General features: G+C 31.6%; 3 protein-coding genes across 3 annotated transcripts; 2 read left to right on the top strand and 1 right to left on the bottom strand.

The window, feature by feature from the left end:
* The first annotated feature begins 10,119 nt into the window (after window positions 1–10,119).
* On the top strand, window positions 10,120–10,740 carry LOC102609415 (putative germin-like protein 9-2). The gene has a single exon (XM_052440142.1). The coding sequence runs from the start codon at window positions 10,120–10,122 to the stop codon at window positions 10,738–10,740; it is 621 nt and encodes a 206-aa protein (XP_052296102.1).
* Window positions 10,741–11,496: 756 nt separating this feature from the next.
* Window positions 11,497–13,238, bottom strand: LOC102609120 (hypothetical protein). Its single transcript, XM_006485119.4, has 3 exons — window positions 13,005–13,238; window positions 12,385–12,468; window positions 11,497–11,835 (listed from the first exon to the last, which is right to left on the bottom strand). Exons 1-3 carry the CDS (start codon window positions 13,143–13,145, stop codon window positions 11,809–11,811), a joined length of 252 nt encoding a protein of 83 aa, XP_006485182.1. The 5' UTR covers window positions 13,146–13,238; the 3' UTR covers window positions 11,497–11,808.
* Window positions 13,239–20,417: 7,179 nt separating this feature from the next.
* LOC102609681 (uncharacterized) lies at window positions 20,418–24,578 on the top strand. The gene is made up of 4 exons (XM_006485121.4): window positions 20,418–20,602; window positions 20,833–20,922; window positions 21,271–21,535; window positions 24,077–24,578. The coding sequence occupies exons 1-4, from the start codon at window positions 20,560–20,562 to the stop codon at window positions 24,351–24,353; spliced, it is 675 nt and encodes a 224-aa protein (XP_006485184.1). The 5' UTR covers window positions 20,418–20,559; the 3' UTR covers window positions 24,354–24,578.
* Window positions 24,579–24,989: the final 411 nt, after the last annotated feature.

Here is a 24,989-nt window from a genome sequence, read left to right as displayed (position 1 = left end):
AAAATCTTAGAGTATGAATTCGCCCCCTATAATTTTAAATTCTCAAAATAACCTCATTTAATTAAAAATTTTAATTATTATTAATTGAATTATAATTATAATTATTATTTTATTATAATCATAAATATATTTATATTTTTTAAATAGATTATTATTATTATTAATCACAAGAATAAAAAGTATTACAATTAATTAATCTATTAACAATAATTAATAATAATTTTTATTAAATTAATAATAATTAACGATAATTATTATTAATAATTAATTTTTGAAAATTAATGATAATTGTTCAGAGTCCTAGGAATGCCAATGCCCACCTAGGCTTAGCTAGCAAAGTAGCAACATACCCTCATCACTGATATTAATTGCAGTACTACTTAGTGCCATAATTGTCCAAGTCCTTGTTAGTTTTGAGAAACGTGTGTTTCTGATTTTGTTAAATCTCTTGTTTGGTTAACAAGAAAGCTATTGCTTTAATTTCTTTTGCAGTTAGAAGTGAATGCATACAGTATGATATAAATATCGGGCAACTTGTTCAGAGTCAGTCACAATCTATTAACGATAATTGTTAATTATTATTATTATTCAAAAATTAATTATTAATAATAATTATCGTTAATTATTATTATTATTATTAACAATTTAATAAAAAATATTATTAATTATTGTTAATAGATTAATTAATTGTAATACTTTTTATTCTTGTTATTAATAATAACAATAATCTATTTAAAAAATATAAATATATTTATAATTATAATAAAATAATAGTTATAATTATAATTCAATTAATAATAATTAAATAAGGTTATTTTGAGAATTTAAAATTATAGGGGGCGAATTCGTACTCTAGGACTTCAATAAAATAAAATTGAGTGTAAGGGGTTAAATGAAATTTTCTAAATAAAAAATTATTATAATATTCATGAATATAATATAAATAACAGCGAATATGGGAGGCTGGATGAAATTTCACAGCCAGGCCGTAAGTTACGTTAAACGTAACTTAGGCGGACCCCTTGCATAATGGCTTAGATATGATTTTAGGTTATTAACATTAAAGCCCCTCTTGTTCATGCAAAATAAGAAAAATCAAAAGTTTTATAATTATGACATAAAATTCCATTATATATATATATATTACACTATTAAACTAAATTTCTAATTAAATGACTTATTCTTACATGTCTTAATATCTATTTAAATTAATAAATTTACTTATTAATTAACAAATTAACTAGTGTATTATATAGTTAAATTATGTATATTACTTACGAACCATAATTAATGATAAATATAAATTTGATTTTTTTTTAATTTAACATAACGGCAACCAGTTTTCTCTCACCCATGTAACCAAGGTTCAAACCCCATAATCTTTTTTATTCCAACACAAGAGATTTTACTATCTCAAGTAAATGTAATGTACAAAATATGAAAATAAATTTAATTTGATATTCTATATAGTTATTTTTTTTTTTTGGTATCATAAGATTTATTTAACATATTATCAATTATTTAATTATGTAGTAAAAATATGTTAATTTACTAATAATAATAAAGTGTTAGTTTATGAATTTGCAAAATAATTTTTGTTTGTTCGAACAATGAGTTTGTATTTTTGGTTGAGTTTTTGTCCTTAAATAAAAGAATAAATTTAATTGCACACTTAAATAAATTAATATTTGTTACTCCACCCCAACAGTTTAAATAGTTATTAGCACACGTTCATATGGTTGAGATGTTTCATTAACTTAACTAAGAGAAGGATAAAAAAAAAATTTAAACAATTACTCTATTTGAAAATAATTTAAATATTTCCTTAGTTTTCTTTTATTTAAAATAATTTAAATATTTCAAAAAACTTTTCTTTTAATTTACTAGTGTTTGTGTGTATAAAGAGAATAAGTGCTTGAATTCTAAATAAATCATGGCTTCCAGAAGCATTAACGCAATTGAAAATCTTTAGGTTCAGGATTAATGTGTGAAAATTTAAAAGCTTTTAGTTTTTTTATTTTTATAACCAATAACAGAATTTCATTGTAATTGACCTTGAAAAAGACAAAAGAAATTGGTATTAAACCCATGTTGCAACGTAATTTTGCCCAAATTTAAGAGGCAAAGGAAGAAATAAAGCAAAATCCATAAGATCGAAAGATCTTATAAATAAATAAGACGCCACAAAAGAAAATATGCGTGGAAATAAATTGAATATTTTATTTAGTATATTAGTGGGTGATAGATTTGTGAAATTTTTAAAAATTTCAAGGTGTGTTTGCTATTTTTTTCACTTATCGTTTCTTCTTTTTTTTTTTTTTTTGTAAAAGTATCAGATAAGAAAACGTATTTGGTTGGACCTAATCAATGATATTTTCAAACTATAATTGCATGGATCCGAGGTACTAGGTCCCACATGCACCCTCCCATTTGGGTAAGTGGCAGGAGTCACTTCCCTCCATGATCGATAAAGGGGATGGTTTGAGTCCCCTTTTAGTCTTCTTTCCTTTTCAATAACAAGATAAGGGTAGCAGTATATCAACTACTATGGTCCCCCATTAAAAACACATAACAGGTGCAGAAATTTCCATGATGGAATGGGATTATTGGCTGCACCAGGACATAAATGATCGTGAGTTGTAATAGTTTTGTCATTGTAAATATTATGATTTAAAAAATAAATAATCGTTAATTTTAATATAAAAAATTCAAAACTTAAAAGCACGATAAGTTTTTTTTTTTAATTTTTTAAGAGGGCTTGACAAGTTTTTTACGTACTTTTGTCAAGTTTACGTACTTTTTTGGATCTATGTATCTTTAGGTAAATTTAATAAAATTCAAAATTCAAAACTTAACTTCTATATTCAATAATAATAAACTAATAATACCAAGTTAGACATTATAGTATTATAATTATTTTTTAATACTTAACAATAATAATAATAATAATAATAATAAATTTTTTTAAAGGATTAGCTTAATTGGACTTATATAGAGTCATAGATCATAACGCATAATAACATTAATACATAGTTTATAAAATTATGATATTTATAATTTTATTTATTAAAATTATGATATCAATCATTCATTTAATAAATTATAAACATAAATCAATTAGAGTTTTTTTAAAACTAAGAATTAAATGAATTTAAAAAACTTGCACTAATAAAATATATTAAAAGATTAAATTTTAAGTTATTTATAAAATTATAAAATTTTAAGTTTACTTTCATTAAAAAGTGAAACGTGCTTATTACGGGTATTTTCATTTGCGGTGCTTTAGTCAATATCTAATCTTGCCGTGCTTTCAAGGCCCGCGTACCTAAAATTCTAAGCTTGACCCAGCCCACATATGTGCCACGTTGTGCCGCATACCCCACCAAAACATACTCATACCGTGTCGTGCCGTGCTGTATGAACACGCATTGTCCGACCCATTTACCTTCTCTAAATATATGGCCTCTTTTTATACAAATTTTACATTGTTTTTGAACTTTCGGATGAATAAATCTATCAAGGGGTAAGATTAGATGGAGTTAACGACTTATTGGATTCCTAAATATCTGTGTTTCATTACTCCTAACCTCATGAATGATTTATTTAATTTTTTTATCAATAGTTTATATAAGTTCTGTCTCCTCTCACTTGTCTCTTTTTTTCTCGATATGCATGAATTTCTTTTCTAATTAATTATGTCCTAATTAAGTATTACTTACGCACTAAAAAAAAAATAAAAAAAGAGAGCATTCATCGAGTTTTTTCAATCTTCTCTATGCATTTTCTTTTTCCACTCCTCTGTCCTCCCTTTTCAACTATTTTCTCCTTCTATTTCGTCTAAAACATCCCTTCCGTTAAAGAAATTTTAAAATACACGAGAGGAATTCTAAAATTTCTCCTCCCGTTAACCCTTAAACTTACTTCTTCATCAATCACCACCTATCTTCTTCTTTCAATTCTCCCTTCTGGAAACGTATACTTTCTGACTCAATATAATTTTGTGATTAAATTTTTCAAAAAATTGATTTCAAATAATTAAAAATTCAAGATTATGTCTAGAAGGAGGGGTGGAGGCCGGCGGCAGTATTTCTGTTCTTCATGAGAGAATATAAATCTTCAAAGCAGAATAATGAAAAGAATATGAAGCTTCTAAAAATAATTATTCTGATTCAGTGTTTTGAAAGAGCACATAGTTTAAAAGTAAAAATACAACTTTGATATAAATCTATGCGACGCAGAGTACAACTTTGACAGGACTTTTGGTTGAATTGTTTCTTTCAACAGTGTCTGATTATATATTATGCTTATCCTTCATTTTTTTTTTATTATCTTTGAGAGTTAAAGGGAGATATTCAGATCAAGTACAGAGAGAATAACAAATAAAAAGAGGACAAGGAATTGAAACAAAAAGGAAAAACGAAAAATAAAAGCAGAGAAGATTGAAAATCCGATGGAGAATTTAGTACTTAAGATGCATGCATGTATATAGAGAGAGAGAGAGAGAGAGAAAAGAAACAAGTGAGGAGAGAGAAATCATATAAATTATTTAACAAAGAATTAAATAAAAGTAATTGTGAGGGTAATCCTAAACCTTTGATAGATTATATTCATCCAAAGGTTCAAAAATAATATAAAATTTTTTGTGCTTTTAAGGGGCCACTAATCCTTCCTCTTTATGTACAGAGATATTTACATATAAATATGTATATTTTTTATAGATTGGTTTATATTTAGATATGTATGAGAAATATATATGAGTGTTTCGGGAAATTTTAGGTGCAAATGTGGACTAATAACTCAGTGATAGGTGGTAAAAGGGGTCAATCGAGAAAAGTTACATCGTTTGAATAGAACATTAGGATAGCTCACAGGAAATTGGGAGATAAGTTCTTTGAAAAAAAAGGCAATTTTGGTAAAATACACAATATTAAAGGGCATTATCAAAAGTCAAATTTTAGTGGTTGGAGCCCGCACATGAATATTGCATGCCATCATGTGAGAAATTAAAAATACCCACTTTTGACTAAGAATGAGGAGATAATAAAAATGAAGATCCTTGGTCGGGCAATGGAAGAATGCTACATCAGCTACCATCTGAAGTGCCTAAAAAATTAGCAGGATCTTAAGTTGGAAGGGCTGCCACATGCACAACATAGGAGGCAAAAGGGTGGGTGGAGGTTTCCTTGCCTCCCAAGCCTATGAATGCCACCATTTTGGGATCACAAGACAAATTACACAAATATCCTCACTTGAGGGAGGATATCATTAATTGTGCGCCACATGTCCCAAAATTATAAAAACAATCCTCAAACACATTCCACAAAAGCTCAAGGATTTCTCCCAAACGGTAACCAACTTCTAATGATCCAAAAAGAACTACACGTTCATCTTTTTCCTTAGAGCACTTTCTCTTGCCAAGTCGCCACTTATCACTTAAAATCTAACTTGAGCGTCGAAGTGTAGTCACCGGCTACCGTCGGCTCCACCTCTAATGTCACCTTTGTCTTTGTTTTGTAGGACTCAAACAGCTCAAGTTCGATGGGCTTTATCTCATCTTCATCCTGTCTTCTCCACCTTTTCAACAGAATCTCAATCCGCGAAGTTAACTTCCTCCATCTTGTGAGAGAACACCTCAAACATACCAAGGCAACCTCCCATATATCCCTTGTTAACTATTTTATTGTTTTAGTTCGGTCTACCCAAATCCAAAACATACATGTTACGTTTTTGTTATGGACTTGTGGATGAGAGGCATGGAGGTATTGATTGTGGAGGCCTGAACCGTTATGTATATTTCACGAATGTATGTTTTATGTTATCATGATTTTAGAAATAAGCATGAGGCATGTAGAATAGAACATATAATTAGAATAGTTCTTTAAAAATTAAGTGTGAATGTATTAAAATCTCAATTTTTTTTGTATTTTAATGGTATACTCATTTTAACAAAGTGAAGATATCCTCATTAAAAAAGAACTCCATAAAATTAAAACAGTAATATTAAGAGGGTCACTAGAGTTATAATGGAGAAACCATAAACTTATTAAGTTACAATATAAAACTTATAATAATACGAACCTAAATTGGTAAGTTAAATTCGCCCTTCATTTTTCCTCAATGTTTTCTTTGGGCTCGTGGGCTAGGAACTTCCCAGCCTCTACATATTTTTTTTTCCCATAATAGTGGCGCATGCGTGACCATGACCATCATAACAGGAATCCTTTGTTATTAGTCACATGTTAACTTAACGGTTTGAATTATTATTGTTATTGGATTATGAATAAACAAGTTTTCTTTTTCTTCTTTTTTTTTTTAAATTTCAGATATACGTAATCATGGAGCTTTACTTTTTTTATTAATTACTGATAAAAGAAATTCTTATTAATAACCCATAAATGATTTGAAACCTCGGATTCATACTAAAATTATGATGATTCAATAGAACTTTAAAATAAGTTGAAACATACTATGAATAAGACTGTAAGAATCCTTAATTAGATCATCATTATTCAAGTTTGTGTTTGGATAAAATAGAAGGCAGAAATGGATAATTTGAAAGAAGAAAAATCTTGCAATAGATTATGAAAGATCAGAATGCTGTTAAATTTGTAGGAATGGAAACCCTAGAAATGGTACTTCACCGAATCTCGTTGTCTATCTTACTACAATATTTTAACTTTAGGACTGTGATTGCGAGCAATTGTTGTTAACATCTTCACTTGTACCACAGACTTGTCACCTCAATAGGTGGACCAAAAAATTTATATTTGTCTACGCGTACAGAGTTTAGATACAACGTTTTTCTTTTTTTTTTCTTTAATTTAATTAGATATAATTTTTATATCTTAAAGTTAAGGCAATCCCTATCTTACATATATGTAAGATACATTCCCCTCACATGAACAGTGTATGTGTGGGGCCCACGCACTATTTATGTGAGAGGGATATATCTTACATGCATGTAAAATAGAAAAATCTAAAATTAAATAATGTTGTATTTTTCTTTATCACTCAATGATTGGTAATAATTATCATAGTAATGACATCACCGTCAAGTCAATTTTTACGTAATAGAAGATCATTCGTGATTGTAAGCACATAATTTTCACTTGAATTGATGGTAGCTATGGTGTATGGACAGCACCTACAACTATATAGACTCCAAAGTCTAGAATTCAAGCCTAACTAAGGGTAAGGACCCTCACTTGAGGTGGGATAAACCCACTAACATGTTCCCTAGAGAGAATAAAAGTTAATGGTTGGGCGCGATCGAGGCCCAACTGAAAATCGTCCATCAACAACAACAATTGTTAATTTAGATGCCCAACCGAAAATCGTCCATCAACAACAACAATTGTTAATTTAGATGCCCAACCGAAAATCATTAATTTAGAGAACACATTAGCTGAAATTTTAATTTTCATTTCAACAACTTCGAGCCCTCAATTATTTTCAATTGGGCCTTGGTCATTGCCATCCATTGTGTTAGGAGGCCAACATAACACGAGAGTGAGCAACAAGAAGAGGAGAAGACTGAACACGGAAGAGTTGTTCTTCTAAAGTACACTCCAAGGTGAAACTAGGAATATTCGCGGATCAGATTTTACAGATTGGACATCAATCCATATCCAATTCATGATTTTATAGATTGTAAATTTTTAATTCTATTCAATCTACAGATTGGCAAATTCAATCCAAATCCAATCCACCATTTTACGGATTGGTTTGTAGATTAAAAATTTTCAATTCTATTCATGCTGGAACTAATTAAATAAAAAAATCTTATATAAAAGTAATTTTATTACCGATCAAATTCAAAATTAAATAATATTTAAATAAATTAAGTGTTTAAAGAAAGATAGAATAATACATTCAAAGTCTCATAATATAACACAGTGAAAAGAAAAAATATCATTTGTTTAAATCAATTCATGAAAATTAACTAAAATTATAAAAATTAACTAAAATAAACTTTTTAGAAAGCTATATTTGTTTATTTAATTATTCAATTATTTAAACATGTTTATTATATATTATTATCAGATAAGATATGGATAGTGTTAATGTAACTATATTTTAACTTATTTATTTATTAATAAATAGTAACGGCACATTTACAAGTTTTATTTTTTAATTAAAGAAATATATATTCTTTTTATTTTTTTACGGATTCGCGGAGGATTTATAGAAGTAAATCTATATCCAATCCACCTACTGCGGATTTTTAAATTTTCAATCCAATCCAATCCACAGATTAGATTTTTATGGATCGGGTACAGATTGAGCGGATCGGATTGGATTCTGAACACCCCTAGGTGAAAGCTTCTTCGTGACCTCGAGATGTACTAGCTTGGATTTTTGTAAAGTAGCTTTTTTTTAGCAATTATTAACAATTATCCGATAAATGGGATGACATGTCAGTTTTATCAATATATATCATATGACATGTCATGTTTTACTATGTAAATAAGATGACATGTCATTGTTTGCTAGGTAAATAAGATGGCATGTCGTTTTTTTAATCAAAGTTTCTTCTATCTTAAAAGACTAGATTACCCTTATGATATCAACGCTTGCAAACGGTAGTTAACGGATTGGTGGACGGTAGAAGTATTTTGTCAACTTAGAATATACGAGTGATATACGTGAAAAGTGTTGTAACAAGTTTGATACCTGTGTCATTTAAAATTAAGGGTATATGGCAGATAATTTCTCTTTTGAAAATAAGGGTAGTTTTGAAAATAAATAGAGATAATTTAGAAGTGAGGACTATTGAGATAAATTGTGAGTTTAAATATCACCGCTCTTGTATTAGTCTTTCTGTCCTTTGCAGACATGGTAAATTAATGGAATGGGCAGGCTTTTCCAAGCCTAGGACCCAAGCCCATGTTAGAGAAAATGTAATGGTGGGATTGGGCTTCCACATAGTTTTTTAATTTTTTATAAATTATTGTAATCTTGCAATATGAGATAATGATCATCGAGTTAAAAAAAGAGACTGTTTCAAAATAAAATAATAAATAAAAAATGAAGCAAATAATAGTTTACAGATTTAAAGTTTTTATTATTGAATTCTCTAATTCAGTTACTCATTTAATTAATTAAGGTTAAGAAAGGGTTTAATATTATAATTTTAAATTTTTTGAGTCGTTATTGATTTATGAATTATGAATTAAAGTTTTCTTTTCTAATATTTTTTAGATTTTAATTTATCATTTTGATTTGTAAATTTATATTTCAAAAAAAAGATTGGGCTGAGTTCGGACTTTTTTTCTTAAATCCTTATAGGCTTGAAGGACGAGACCTAAGCTCGCGGAGCTAACCTGAATTGGCCCAAGTTTTTTGCCAAAGCTAAACTGAACCTAAGTCCAACGCTACAAGGTTCATCCCATCTCAATTATCTAACTTGTTTTAGAAAAAGAGTGTGGATTACAAAAATTTATTTAACTTAACAAATTTGGACGATTATATCAAGTGATTGTGTTTTAATCAGACTCCTAATTAATGAGTTAGAATTAATGTAACGGCCATATATTTTATTTCAAATTTAAATCCTGCCTATGTCATTGAGTTTCCCCAAAAAAAGAATAACAAATAAATTTGTGATTAACAATTTGTTAATGTCATATTTAAAATTTTGATTTATACTTTTTGAAATAGATAAATGTATTAATTACGTATAAACAGTAAATCAACTCTCTTCTTAACCTTGTGTATCAAACATCTTACCACAAGAACAATAAAATAAAAATAAAACTCTATTTGTTAATGTTACAATTCTGCCACATAAATGGTGGTATAAGGACGAGCAAAAATGTTAATTTTGTACACAAATTTATGAGTACAATGAAATTGCTCAGTGTAACATTGTGTGCTTTTATGCTGTTAAACAATACGGCAGAAACAATGATTTGGTTGAAAGGACCAACAAATAAGCTCTCAATATTTGTCTTCAATATGTTATTAGCTGTGTAGTAGTCCTTCTAATCAATTACAGCCACTGCCGGCTTAAATAAACAAAGTTCAACAACACTGCCCTATAAATTACTTGGCCTTGTCAATTTGTTTTTGCAAAACTCTTTCCAAATTCAAGTTCTTAACACTCCTCTGTTACTAACCATGGCCTCAACAAACATCTTCAAGTCCCTCATTTTCCTCCTGATAATTACAGTCGTCACAGCAAGTGATCCGGACATCCTCACAGACTTTGTAATCCCTGCCAATTCTTCAAACGACGCCATTGATGGGAATTTCTTCACCTTCACTGGAATGCGCAGCATAATTGAAGGAGACGACCCACCAATCTTTAGAGTATCAAAAGCCAGCATGGCAGAGTTTCCAGCTCTCAATGGGCAGAGCGTTTCAACCGCCATCCTTCAATTCCCTGCCGGAGCAATCAACCCTCCTCATACTCACCCACGTTCAGCCGAACTCCTTTTTGTTGTCAGTGGAATTCTCGAGGTTGGATTCATTGACACAACAAATAAACTCTACACACAAACTCTGCAGATTGGGGACATGTTTGTATTCCCGAAAGGATTGGTGCATTACCAATACAATTCCAAAGCCAATCAACCTGCAGCTGCCATTTCTGCCTTTGGTAGTGCTAGTGCAGGAACCGTGTCTGTTCCTACAACTGTTTTTGCTACTGGCATTGATGAAAACATACTTGCCAAAGCTTTTAAAACTGATGTCACTACAATTCAGAAGATCAAGGCAGGTTTGGCAGCGAAGGCATAGATTAATTCTAGTAAGAACTTCACTAGCATGCATCACTTCTCATTAGTGCTGCATTTCCTAGTTTCCAAGGGATGATATTCTCAGCTGTATTCATTTCGTCAACATCTAGATATTGTTTTTACAGATTATGTTTGTAATAAAGTAGCAGTGATTGCTGTTATTCATCATACTGTGCAAATAAAGGACTTCTTAAAAGAACTTAACCCACTTATCCTCTACCTAGATCCTATCTATGCACAAACACAAATTAAACATAATCCTCATCCAAAACTAACAAAGTGATGATTGCTAAACCGCTTACTCCACTTAAAAGAAGCACCAACTACGGTATCTCTTGAAAATAGAATTAAAATGCAGTTAATATAAACAATAATAATAATTTGCTTTCGTCACCCTTTAATTTGTTCTTCCTAATCCCTTCATCCAAAGGAAAGCAATGACAAAATGAGTTTATAAGTAAAGCAAAGGACATGGCATTTGCGGGCACCAACAAAACCAATTGGGTGACAGGTAAAAAGATTTGTAATTCTGAAATAGGTATGGCACCACAGTGATCTCTTCTGTCTTTTACAACATGTAAATTGCCAAACAACAGACCAAAAGATGAATAGTTAAATAGGAGAAGAAGTTAGACTTTGTCTCGGAGCAAAAATAGCAATTCTATTTATAATGCTCCGGCAGAGGGTAGAAGATACAGAATTATACCAAAATATAAAAGGAGATGGCATAGAGATCCTACTTATTGGGGAATAAAAATCAAAATCTGAAATTTCAACCAATTTCTTGCAAGAAAATCATAAACCAGTTGCATAACTACATTGGCAACAGTAAAAACGTCATGACACCCACAAAAGCAGAGATAAAATATTCATGAAGAACATTATAAAGTTCGGAAAACAACTCCTTAAAAGTTTTCAGAACTGCACACAAGAAACCAACGGCCATGTCTATGACTTCTCATGAGAAAACCACGGACCACCATTCTATACAAAGACTATCTCACTAGAAGCCATACATTTATTTATCATCATTATACAGCCAAGTGTCATGACATTGCACAAGTCAAATTCAACCCTTATGTGGCTCTTCAGTTTTCTGCAAAAAGAAAAAATATCTATGTAAACAACAACTGAAATCTCCACAGAATCGAAAGGAAAACAACAGAAAATAGTATAAGACTATGTGTAAGGGACTGAGTATTAAGCATTCCCTATTCCATTAAATGCTATATATTGAACCACCAACTTCACAGCTAGCATAATCCCATGCTTTTAGTATTAGGTTGTGTATCCAAACCAATGACCTCCCACAGATGTTAAAACAGATAAGAGTAAATTATGTACAATGCTTGATGCCACTTCGAATAGAAATCTTAGAAATGAATGAGACCTCGTAGCAGAACTGAATAGATTCCACCTAGCAATTAAGCCCCAAAATCTTTGCGACCATGGCAGCAGAAGTTTTAAAGTCACAAGAGGACTGTTCAGATGATTAAAATGCCATAAGGCTGTCTAAATTTACTTCCTTACTCGTTCAACCAATCATAACTATACATTTTCACATTCAACCGATCATAACTATACATACTACTTTAATAACAAGATCACATGGCAATGCATTGGAAGTGAAAAGAAAGGTACATACCTTCTCAGCACCTTCTTTCTCTTTCTGCAGCTTTTCTTTCTCAGCTTTCTTCCTCTGTTTCTCCAACCTCTCCCTCTCCATTTTCTGCAGACAGAGAATTGAAATTCAAAATCATCAAAGCAAATCCACAACAGGAGCTACTCAGCTCAAAGAAAGTGATCTCACGCATCAACTTAGTCTATCCACTAGCCTGCAAAAGCATAGGCATCTTACTTATTCTCATGTCCATGTGACTTTAACAAGTTTAGCCAATCCATTATAACAAGCAGAAAAGGGCTGTTGATCCATTAATAAATTTGGTCCTTTTTCAAAATTTATTGTAGAAGCTTTCTTCAAAAAACCTCTTCCAACTATTTTATTCGCATTTTAAGTTCTTGGGGCCCAAAAATCATTTTTCCAAATTCAATCTTTCCGTTATTTTTGCTATAATCATCTTCTTTATCGCTAGAAATTTTTCTTTAACCCCTTAATAATAGCAATGATAAATAAATGAATAAATTTAATCAAATCGAAGTCCATAAAATTGCAGAGAAATGATTTGATAACTTCTCTTCTTCAACAATTTCACAGAAGGAGCTAAAGGGAAAGTCAACGTAACGAATGATTAGTGATAAATTAACCTGAATATAAACGTTCTCGGCAGCGCGTTCCTCCTCGCTCAAGACACGGCCTTTGTCGTCGCTGAAGTAACGAGTAGCTCCCCGAGTTGACTCCATCGAACGAGTCACCTTAAGTCGGCACAGCGCGGATCTCATTGCCATATGATTTTGCTGATGCTCAAGTCGAATAAACTCGGTCTTTCTCTCTCTATCTCCCTCACTCCCTTGTATACAGCCACTAGTGAGCCGTTTGACCTCCGAGAATCCTCTTTGCAAAACGCTGTGCGGTTGGAATCGGGACGGGCCGGTTCGGGTTTAGAATAATTGGCCCGGTTCGGAACATTTGGAAAAATCACCCCATCTTACAGTTTTTAAAATCTTATTTTGAGTATTTCAAAAAATAAAATAAAATCTTATTTTGAGAATCATAATTTTATACTTAAAATAAATAATAAAATATTTGATTAAAGTGACTTTAATCAAATACTTTCTTGTGGTGATTTGTTTTAAAACAAATAGGAAATCATTGGGTACTGACTCAATGTTTTCTACTTTTATTTCATCACCATTATCAGGATTAGATTCATTATCTGAATTATCCTACAAATGTTTTTGTAAAAGAAGTTGGATAGTCTCAGAATCACTTTTTTGTTTTTCTTTTAAATCTCTGATTTCACATTTAATTTCTTTTATCTCTTTCTGAAGATCCTGGATATTAGGAACCATCTTTTTTATTTTCTTTTTATCCAAAATTTGAGTAAGATCATACGAATTCTTTTTGATAATTGGAACTTTAGAAATCTCAGCAGAGGTTCCGGCTTTGTCGGAATCCATAGTTTTCAAAAGTTTATCAAGATAATCCTTTTGAAGATTTGGATCAGAAATATGCTTTACAAGTTCAAGAAAAATCTCTTGGTCTTTAGTCAAAACATTGATTTTCTTTAAATAGGAATCTGAATCTGAATCGCTGTTGCTAGATGCAGAGGTGTCTGAACCAAATAACTCATCTAATTGGAGGGGGTCACTATCTCCCGTCATGGAAGACTCAGAGTCTGAAGACTCTATAAGGAGGGGGGCTATTTTGGAAAGGATGTCCTCATTGAGGTCAAGCTCTTGGAGTCTTTTGTTCATTCTGCAAAACTTTGCAGTATGACCTTTCATGCCACATTTAAAACATGTAGCATCTTTGAAATTGAATGGGGTTTTAGGTTTGGCTTTAAACTCTTTCTTTTTAGAAAAACTATGTTTCTTATAAGGCCTTGAAGGTTTCTTATAAGGAAGTTTCCTAAAATCATGAAAGGTTTTCCTATGGCTCTTAGACTTGTAATGTTTCTTATACGGTTTCGAAGAACACTTACCATTACAAGTTTTGGAAGTAGAAGCTTTAAAGGGGACATAGTTGAATTGCTTACAGAAACTGCCTAACTCTTGCTTAGATCTCTTAAGCTCCTCCTTCAGACGTTTCTGTAATTTCAAATCTTGACAGATCTTTAAACCTTCTTTATTGACAAAACTGACTAGTTCACCATAAGTGAGCTCGTCATAAGGAATACGATTGTCATAAAGAGCTTTGATGGAATTCCTAACCTTTTCTCCCAATAGGGTGGGTAAACCTGCAAGGAATTTTTTCTTCCAAGTTACATGATTTGCATCATCCCTAAGGAAGAGTCTAGTAAAGAAAGTGGTTTTGTATTCTTGGAAATCACTGAGTTTTCTACACCTTAAGTTGTGTAGTAACTCGGCGTTTTTGTCCCTAAGGTGAGAAGGGTCACCTATGAAATGAAGGGAAATGGTCAATATCAGGGTGACAACAGCATCCTGAATTGGGTTATTGAATTCGTCAAGAATGGGAGCGCCATTCTCATCGGTTTGGATGGCATTTAAGATGTCTAATTACTGCAATTTAGTGAGAAGATGATCCCACCATCCTTTAAGTTGACCAGTAAAACCTGCAATTAGGATTTCTGCAATGGCCTTGTCAGAAGTTCCTGATTGGGTTTTATAGGCATTGGCTGCCATGGTCATTTGCTGCAATACACCTAGAATGTTGTATTCAGACATTCCATCTATATTCCACTCATAGACAGAGGATGCATTATATCGAGTTTGATTTAATGCACTAGGCCTGTTGTCTATAGTCAAATCAGGTGGAGATTTGGAAGTAGGGATAGCAAGTTCCCAATGGATTTTATTGGCTTTTGAAACAGGTTCTTCGGTAAAGGCTTCTAAGTCAGAAGAGGCAATAGAAGTTTGGTCATCTTTCTCTAATACTCCAATCTTGCTAGATTGAGGAGTATCAGGGGCTATCTGAACTTTGCTAGATGAGGAAGAAGCAGCTTCTATCCTATCTAATTGTTCTCTGATGGCTTTGGTAAAATCCGATTTTGATTCATTGGCAAGTTTTTGGCTAGTTTTCGAAACCTGAAAGGGTTTGAAAATAGGTTCCTTAAGCTTTTTATCAAAATCTGACTTTAAAGGAATAGGCTTTGGACTAGGAGAAACAGATATGGTTGATTGTTGGAATTGGTTTTCTATCCTAGTCAACTGTTTTCCTATAGTATTTAAGTTAGTATTACAGAAATTATTCTGTTGAATAATACTACTTAAATTACTATCAGTATCATTAGGCTTAGGGATTTTGTAAGGTGAAGCCCTAATTTCTATAGGAGGTTCGCCGTGGTCAACGGTTACACTTCGGAGGAGTGGATGCTCAGAATCTACAGTTCTATTACTTTCGGAGAGTTTCCATTCAGTGGTCTTTTTCCTAATAGTAATAGGGTTTGACTCTTTGAAGGGGTAAGAGATGTTGTTATTAGAAAAATATATTTCGAACCAATCAAAAAACAATATATGAACTTGATGAAGATTCACAAATTCATAATAGGTTTGTTGGATTTCTTTCCTTTGATTTAAAAAGTGTTTGAAAAACCAAAGTCTTTTTTCTTTGTTTAAATCAGAATAAAAATCTTTATGCAGAAAAGCTTTATCCAATTCAAATTCCTTTTTAATGACATTAATTACATTTTCTGTAATGGCAGAAAATGTAGGGGAAGTTGGAGGAGAAGGTTCCTTCTCTTCCTGTTTTTGTTCATGTTGACTACTAGTGTAAATAGGGTGAGGAACACTAGTGGCATAGTCAACAGATCGTATAGAAGTGCTAGGTATATCTGAAGTTGAAAACCTGGGTTGACTTTGAAGAGGAAGATTTATAACGGAAGGGACTTTTGTAAATTTCCTTTCTAATGAAGGAATGCTTGAGCACGATGTTCTATCAGAAAATCTGGATGAGGTGGATCTTCTGAATGACAATTTGACTTTTCCATCGGAATATTGAGTCACATTTTGCAACTCTGTATTAGGCTCAAGTTGTTTTGGAATCGCTGGTGGAGCGGCTCCTTCAAGAATCCATTCTTCTGGAAGATGAACATCTTTCCATTGAATAGGCTTTGGGATGACTGTGTTGGCTCTAGACAAATCAGTCTGCAAGAGAAGAGTCTCATCTCTTTTTGACTGGAATTTATGTTGTGTACTGAATGCAGTGATCATTGCCTTATACGAGATTTTAAAAATTAAGGCAACTGGGATGGATCCCTCAATCATATTATAATTATGAGTTTTGATTTGTAGAATCATGCTTTTCAAAATATTTTTATCTTTAAGTGAAATTGTTATGTTTGGATAACAATCAAATGAAATTGGACCTTTACAAAGACTGGATTCAATGCTACTTAGCAAAGAATCATTAAAAGAGATGAATCGCCCATCTCTTAGGACAGCAAGGATAGAAGTATCCAAGCCTTCTTTGGTTAAGGGTTTTATTCCGACTTGAATAAGATCGATGTGAACATAATTGAAATTCTTTTCTTTTAATTTCTTTAAAGAATGCTCAGAAAACAAGTGAATTGTTTCAAATGGATTTGAAAGAGTTATGTCACGTTCTTCAGTCTTTATAATATAATCATTCTTTAAAAAATCAAGCTTTTTTGTTTTGTAAATCTTTTTTTTAGAAATTTTTGGAAGTTCCCAACAATCAATTGCTTTATCAAAGTTCTCAATAAAGAATTCTTCTGAACTCACAACATGCTTTGAAGCACTAGTCTTCCCGAAAGAAGAGCTAGAAAAGGATGATGATCTACAGTGCATAGGGTCCATGAGTAAAAACCTATGGTCTATCTATGGTTTTGTCAGGATGGCTACAGATATGGTTTTACAGCCCTAAACGGATGACCTTATCCTATGGCGGGACTTACTACCAGTAAGGATTCACTACACAACAAAACTTCAAAATAAAACACAAGTCTTTAAAAACAGAACTATAAACTGTTTTACACTATCCTCCCCTTGGCTCTGATACCAGAAGGAAATAGGATAATGTGGCATGAAAGGTTATACTGCAAAGTTTTGCAGAATGAACAAAAGACTCCAAGAGCTTGACCTCAATGAGGACATTGAGATAATAAAATAATAAATAAAATTTATAATATAAAATTTTTATTTTAGTTATCTATTATTATATATACAAAATTAAAAATATTTTATAGTTTATAAATGTGTAAATAAATTTTATTTAATATTATATCTAATTCAATTATTTAAATTCTCATATTAGTTTAATTGTAAGATTTTATCTTTTACAAATATATATAATTGATATTAAAACTCACAGCACCTTTACAAGTAACTTTACCAAACATTTAACTGATTTTTCTTCACAACTAATTATTTCTATAGTATAGCTAATAGTAATTATTTTAAAAACTATGATATTAACAAATTGGTCCTAAGGTATAAGGTTTTATAGTTAATTGATGGTTAAATAGTGAATTGAATACTAACTTTGTTAATAACATGTCTGCATAAGAAAAGTAAGGGCGTTCGTATAAGAGAAGGACAATACACACACACACACACACACACACACACACACACACATACATACATTTATATAATCATTCTCTAATGTTAAAGTAAAGATGCTAGTAAAAAAAAAAGATTTTAATATACTAATAGATAAAAAAAATCCAATTTATATATATATATTGATTTTTTTTTATATTTTAGTGACATTCTCATCATTGTGTGTATGTATTAGAAATATTAGTTTTTTAGACCAAATAGTCTTCATCACTTTCAATAAATTACCAAACTAATACAACTCTTACCAATTCATTAAATCTCAGCGCCTCAACACTCTTAATAGTCTCAACAAATAACAAAACCTCATCAAATAAATATAATATTGCATAACTGGAGATATAATCATCAATTAGAAAGCTTCTTAAGGTTATTGTATGTTCTTATATATATGAGCTTTTAATGTATTAAGTTTAGGGTTTAGGTTCAAAATTGATGTAGCTTTTATTGTAAATATTGTTATTTTCATTCATAAAATAATGTAATTTTTTAAAGCACTTAGTTTGACTTGAAAAATTAAAAAAAAAACTTTATTAAATGTTAAAAGTTCAAGTTACAAACAAAACCCAGATTTGGTGCAACATACAAATTTATGTATGACAAGCAGTACAATAGGTGTTTGTCGCACATAATATAATACTACTTATATGTGACAAACGTATATCCCCCTGCCTATCACTCATAAATTTGTTTGTCACATATAATCACAGTATGTATGACAGTCACATAAAATGTGTTGTATATTCACAACATCACATTTTGTAGAGTGTAATTATATATTTAAAAAAAAATCAGGCTTAATAGATTCAATCGTGCTTTAAATGCGTTCTGATGGTTCATGGGACATGTTGACAGATGGCTTATGAAGTGAATGAGTAGCAAGAATATAGCTTTCTTTGTTTGGAAAGATTATATATTTAATTAGTTTTTTGCAAGAGTGTACGAGATTTTAAAAATAAATCCTAATGAATATAGTACTGCGATGAAGATATCTTTGAGGTCTAGTTATTCCATCTATCATGCATGTTCACTATCTATGGACATATTTAATGACTAAATGGTCAAAGTTGTATTATATTTGGGCTTTGATGTGGTCAACTATAGGTGCATCCCTATATTTGTTAGTACATCTCATCGAGTTCTGAACCAATATCTTGTGATGGTAGAAACTCAAACTTCTTTTAGAGTAAATGTCTCTCTCTCTCTTATATTCAAAAAGATGTGCTATCACAAATGATGTCGTTGCAGCAACATTACTCTCCACTCTACTACTTGATGACAACGATATTACGTTAGCAAATGTTGGAGAAGAGGTGATACCACTAAATAGCGTTCTAAGAGCAACGTTACTCTTAATAAGTTACCTTTATTATACCTAGCTCCTTCCTTGGTTTGGGTGTATTATACTTTGCTATTTTGGATTTCACCATGTATATGTTACAAATTACACTATTAAATTGTTATATTATATTTATAACAAGTAAAAACCATTTGGAAAAAAAAAACTTCTGAAAATAATTGTCGCATTGTTGCACCAAATTGGTGTGATAGGATTTGGTGCGATAAGCAACCTGTCACAACTGATCGCATTTGATTAAATAGCCAAATACAACACAACACAACATAGCAAACACCTTGTCCCACCTTCATGCACAAAAATTAAGCACAAACAAAATTTAGTAGGCATTTTATCAAACATTTAATGTGGAATAGTTGTAACTAATCATTTTAATAAAATTTCTTTTCATTATAATCCTCTAACAACTTATAATCATCTACAATCCATTCACACTCATTCAAATCATTAAAAGATGATGAAGTTAGCTCACCTAAGGTTTGGCTTGTTTTCAATTTATTGGATTAGTTTTGGATTCGAGTGGATTTGGCAGATTTAAGTTTATCATCAAATTTTGTCATCGCCTTAGTTGTTGTTGTCGTTCGCCATCTTGCGTCAATGTTGTTGTTGTCGTTGATATTTCAAGAGAGAAAATCATTTTGGTTCAGTAAGGAAGAGTTTTTGATTGTGCAAATGAGGAGGGTAACTTGATCCAAAAAAATCATGTTTGGTTAATTATGATAGAAATAGCTTTAAGGGATTATTTATGTAAAATTTTTAAATTCTATGGTTATTTGTGTGAGTTTTTTAAAAGCTATTAAATCACATGATTTAACAATATAATGATATTGTACATAATTATTAAATCATATAGTTTAATGATCTTTTTAGATTTTAATAAAATACATAATCCTAATCTAATAACTAACACACACACATATATATATATATCATTCTTAAATGCATAAATTTTTTTTTTAATATAAATATATTTTTAAACTGTGCAGTTTAAGAGAATTAATTATTTAAATGCATCCACATAAAAAAATGAGAGCTTTCATATTAGAAAAATATAATATATTCTAATTAAGACATCAAAATGAGGATATTAATAAAATAAAAAAATTTAATATTCTACCAGATAAAAAATACAATCTCTAATATATATATATTCAACAAAATCTAAAACGAAAAAACAAAATTTCAGAAATATAAATAAATAATAACTAGGAGTAGTCGTGAGAATCAGGATCATTTTCAACAGAACAATCATTCGTTCAATTTGAAAAGAATTCAGATCGTTCAATTCAGATCGCTCGCTCGAAAATGTATCATCCAACCAGGGGCGGTGTTCGCGGTGGTCGAGATCGTAAGCTTTCTCCTTCTGATTCTAGGGTTTTGTTTTTAGCACATGCTATTTTCTCGAAATTTTTTTTTTAATTTAAGTATGTTTCTCAAAAAAAAAAAAAACTGGGGCTTAATGGGCAATTGATACTTTTTTGTTGTTAGCTTTGTTCATGATTTTAGTTTTCTTCCTTCCTGCATCTTTTATGTTGGTTTCTGGACACTAATAAATGTATGCAAAATTGTTATGTGCAGAATTTAGTTGGGACGATGTGAAGGTTGATAAACATCGTGAGAACTATCTAGGTCATAGCATCAAGGCCCCTGTTGGAAGATGGCAAAAAGGTATGGTATTGTGATCCCTTTATTTTCTATTTTGGCATTATATATCAAATTACAGATGTCGTTTCCTTGCAAGTATGATCACTAGCTATTTATGAGCACCTTTTGTTGTTAGGTATTGGGCTTTCAAAATGATTGATAATGCATTTGTTTCGCTAAATGGAGTGTGATATGATCCTTTTAGCTTCTCCCTCCCTTGCTTTTGCTTATTGTTTGTAGTTTTAGTCCAAGCCCATCGTCTCTTAAAACTTTCTTATGTCAGCATTTTGGCTAGCAAACTTTGTAAACGTTTTCTTAATCGCACATGGTCTAGGGGAGTGTCTCAATTGTTTCTTTCTTCATTTTCAACAGGAAAAGATCTACATTGGTATACCAGGGAAAACAATTCTAAGGGTTCAGATGACGCCTTGAAAGAAGAAATAAAAAGAATTAAGGAAGAGGAGGAGCAGGCCATGAGGGAAGCTCTTGGCTTAGCACCCAAGCGGTCTAGTCGACCTCAAGGAAATCGACTTGATAAGCATGATTTTCAAGAACTTGTGAAGCGAAGTTCTACTGCAGAGGACATGGGTGCAGGGCATGCTGATGCAGCATGGGTTCATGGACTTGGTTTCTCAAGGTACATAACTAAATGTTTGATATCATAATGAATTAGTGCTGCCATTATTTCTTCTATGGATGTATTTGTGGCCTTGATATGTGGGTGGGGGTGGTTAAGAACCAACAGCCTTGGTTAAAATGGAATTTAACAACCATTGATTCATGACTAGTGATTTGAAACAATAGGCCATGTTAACCTACAAGCAATATTATTATTGTGTCTCTGTTTGGGTTTGTATCACCTGAGATTGGTTAAGGGGCTCGAAGCAAGTGGTGGGTTGTTGAGTTCTGAGTTTATGACTTCAGACACAGCCTATATGTTGCTGATAACCTTAGTTGATATACAACAAACGTTATGCATATATAAACCATATTTATGCTCCATAAAATCCTGCGATATGTAACTTCCGAGGCAAGGTTTATGAGTTCAAACACAACCTTTATGCAACAGAATTTGAGAACTAGGTTGAATAGAAATAAGCATTATACATATAAAGACCCTATTTATGCTATATAAATTCTTGCAATCTGTAACCATCCACAAGCTCAAGTTTTATGTGCCAGCATGGACAAAATTTTGGATACGGCAACTCTGAAAATTAAACATGAGCACACAGTTGTACTCTGTTTTTATTGTTTGAAAGCTGTAACGAGAGGTCCACCACAAGTTTAACCAAAAAAGTACAACCTTCTATATTATAATCTAAATCCAATACTTGGTGCCAAGAATTGGTGCATACAAATGCTCGCGTAGGAAATAAAAAAGGTGTTCTGGTATTCCTTTAATGGTAGATGTGCTTAAAGAAGTCTGTACTAGCTAATACATAATACTAATCATACACATTAACCAATCAGGTGTTACTTTCCAGAATTACCATAACAAGTGAAGTATTATAAGATTTGCAATTTTTTTATGTTTGGTAGCAAAAACTGTATAGCATTTTAAATTGTTTTGCTTAATTTAAGAAAAATAAAGGTACTTCTGTAACTACTCTTTTCAGTATTAGTTTTGTGGAGGTGCTGGATACATTGCCCAGTGGGGAAATTTCGAATCATGATAATGGTTTTATTGTATTGTTTTAAATAAAAATAATTTTAGAAAAACCGAAAATTTGATATGTAGTATTTTAAGTCATTTTAATGTGGGTCTTTTGTTAGTGCCCAACCCAAAAGAAAAAAGGGTCTTTAGGTCATATGATAGTATACATGTTAAATGAATGTCTTGCAGTTGAAGTTTTTATCGGATGAGATGATACCGTCAGAATTTTGTTTCTTCATAATATGTTGGCAATAAAAGTTTTTACCATTTGATCCTAAAAGATATGTTAATATATCTGTACCATATCTGGTTAATACGTTTATAGTTTATCTCTACATATTTCACATCTAAATGCTGAATAATAGTCAAATACATTTGTTAAATGATGTAATTTCTGAAAAAATGATAAGGAAGATCGGTATCAAGAATTTAAACTAGAAAATGTGAATATGTGATGAAGAAACTATAACTATTCATAAAATAAAAATTGAGTCGGAATATTTAAAATTAATGTCAATGTGAAGATGAGTAGTCATACATATTCCAGTTGTGATAGTTTGATTCTCTCGCCTTATATATGTCAATGAATACATGGAATTTGAAATGGGCTACTTCTTGGCACCTGATAGCCTGGCCCTTGGTTAGATGTTAGTGAATCTTGGTCTCTTCCTCATAAGTCTGAGACTGTTCCAATGGAAGTGTAACACCTGTAATAGGTAAATACTAAAGTAGCTTTGTTGAAACATTTGTGTTTTTTTGTTTAAAATTAAGGACAAACAGTAAAGTTACCAAAGATCCAAACCTGAATTTGAAACCATATGGTATCAGAAGTAGTTCTGTCTGGGATCTATGGGTCAATGCTCTATATCATGCTGAACTGAAATGTGGGATGGTGAATTACTTGAGTTATGGCCGTCCTTAAAAATCTAGTCTCCTTGTTTTTTATTACACCAAGTTCTGGCTGAATTTGGCTTCAGGTATGATTGCGGAAGGGCTTACTGGCTTCATAATCTGTCCTTGAAAGTCTTGGATGGGTGTCTGATAAATTTTCTGTGCTTCTACAGTGAGTTGTAGTAATGCCTATAAAGAGAGTTGTCTAGGGACCTGCTGATTGATAAATTTTCTGCTGATTGCATTTAGTCCAATATTTCTGTACTTTGTCTGTGGAAAGACGCGTGAACATGATTTTGTTTGCCTATGACTGTAATGAGGCATAAATGTCCTCTTTCTTTCAACTGTCTATAGGTTCCATGGAAATAGATTTTAGATTTCATCAACAGTCTACTTTGCACTCTTTGTTGTTTGCATGTGTGCTTATGTTAGCAGTTAAAAGTGATTGAATTGACTGGAACAAATAATTTGGTTTCCCTCTTTTAAAAACCCCAATCATCTTCCCTGTTATTTGTTTGATAGTTTTCTAGCTTAGCAGCAACCTACTTAGTTGTCTTTCCCTATCTAGGTTTTCTTCTTTCTTTCTGCTCTTGTCTGCTTAAAATATTTATTTTGTATTTAATTATGCAGAGGAGCGGCATCTCGTCCATGGGAAGATCCTAGAACACTTCAATCCGGTCCAGAGGAGGTTTCAACAGAGAAGGAGAAGCCTGCTGTTGCCAGCCCTCCACCTCAGAACATCGAAAAAGAGGAATCAGAGGATGAAAGCAGTCAAAAGAAAAGGAGGCGTGAGGAGAAGAAGCATGAGAAGAATGAAAGACGCGAGAAGCGTCATTCTCGTGATTTTGAAGACAGGAGGAAACACAGAAGAGACAAGGAAAAGAGAAGGAGACATGACTCTGACTGAACACGCATCTGGAGCTTATAAACTGTTTCTGATAGAATATTCATAAATGCCAAAAAAAAAAAAAGTGAGAGAGAGATCAACAACTTTAGAGCAACTAACTACTCTGAAATTTTAATGTAATGCTTTCATGTCATTTCCTTGTTTTGAGTGATTTGCAGTTATGTGAATTCCTATGAAATGGACGCCTTCCAGAGATACGTTAAAAATTGTATGTTTTAAGTGCCATGTGAACTGTCAGGCATCAAATTTAGCTCATTCAATGTTGTGGTCTTGTAGAGTGCGGCAGTCCGAGCTCCCACGAGGTCCAACTTCAAGTGCCCTTTCATAAATATATCATAAATACAGACGAGATGCATATAAATAAAAATATGGGTTATAATTCTCTCCTGATCTGATTGTGTTCTGAGTAAATAACACAATTGTTGATTAGTTGTTAATAAATAAATAAAATAAAAGAAGTTAAATTTTACTCATATATTATTATTAAAAGACACATGAAAGAAAATCTTTAAAAGTTCAGTAAAGCTCAGATAAGAAGAGGATTTTATTCTTAAAAATATACCTCAATATTAATGAAAGTATATTTTTTGATGCAGGGATGAATGTCTTGTCTCTCCTTCAATATTAATGAGAGTA

Source organism: Citrus sinensis, chromosome 4 (assembly GCF_022201045.2).
Source record: "Citrus sinensis cultivar Valencia sweet orange chromosome 4, DVS_A1.0, whole genome shotgun sequence".
Taxonomy (NCBI): domain Eukaryota; kingdom Viridiplantae; phylum Streptophyta; class Magnoliopsida; order Sapindales; family Rutaceae; genus Citrus; species Citrus sinensis.
Note: the sequence above shows the minus strand (reverse complement) of the source record. Positions and strands in the feature narration are given on the sequence as shown.

Excerpts from the sequence above, each read along its gene's own strand:
- LOC102609415 (XM_052440142.1), top strand. The coding sequence starts at position 10,120 with ATGGCCTCAACAAACATCTTCAAGTCCCTCATTTTCCTCCTGATAATT.
- LOC102609120 (XM_006485119.4), bottom strand. The coding sequence starts at position 13,145 with ATGGCAATGAGATCCGCGCTGTGCCGACTTAAGGTGACTCGTTCGATG. Across the intron at positions 12,469-13,004 it reads CCGAGAACGTTTATATTCAG|AAAATGGAGAGGGAGAGGTT; the intron begins GTTAATTTATCA and ends CTCTGTCTGCAG. Across the intron at positions 11,836-12,384 it reads AGAAAGAAGGTGCTGAGAAG|AAAACTGAAGAGCCACATAA; the intron begins GTATGTACCTTT and ends TTCTTTTTGCAG.
- LOC102609681 (XM_006485121.4), top strand. The coding sequence starts at position 20,560 with ATGTATCATCCAACCAGGGGCGGTGTTCGCGGTGGTCGAGATC. Across the intron at positions 20,923-21,270 it reads TGTTGGAAGATGGCAAAAAG|GAAAAGATCTACATTGGTAT; the intron begins GTATGGTATTGT and ends CATTTTCAACAG. Across the intron at positions 21,536-24,076 it reads CATGGACTTGGTTTCTCAAG|AGGAGCGGCATCTCGTCCAT; the intron begins GTACATAACTAA and ends TTAATTATGCAG.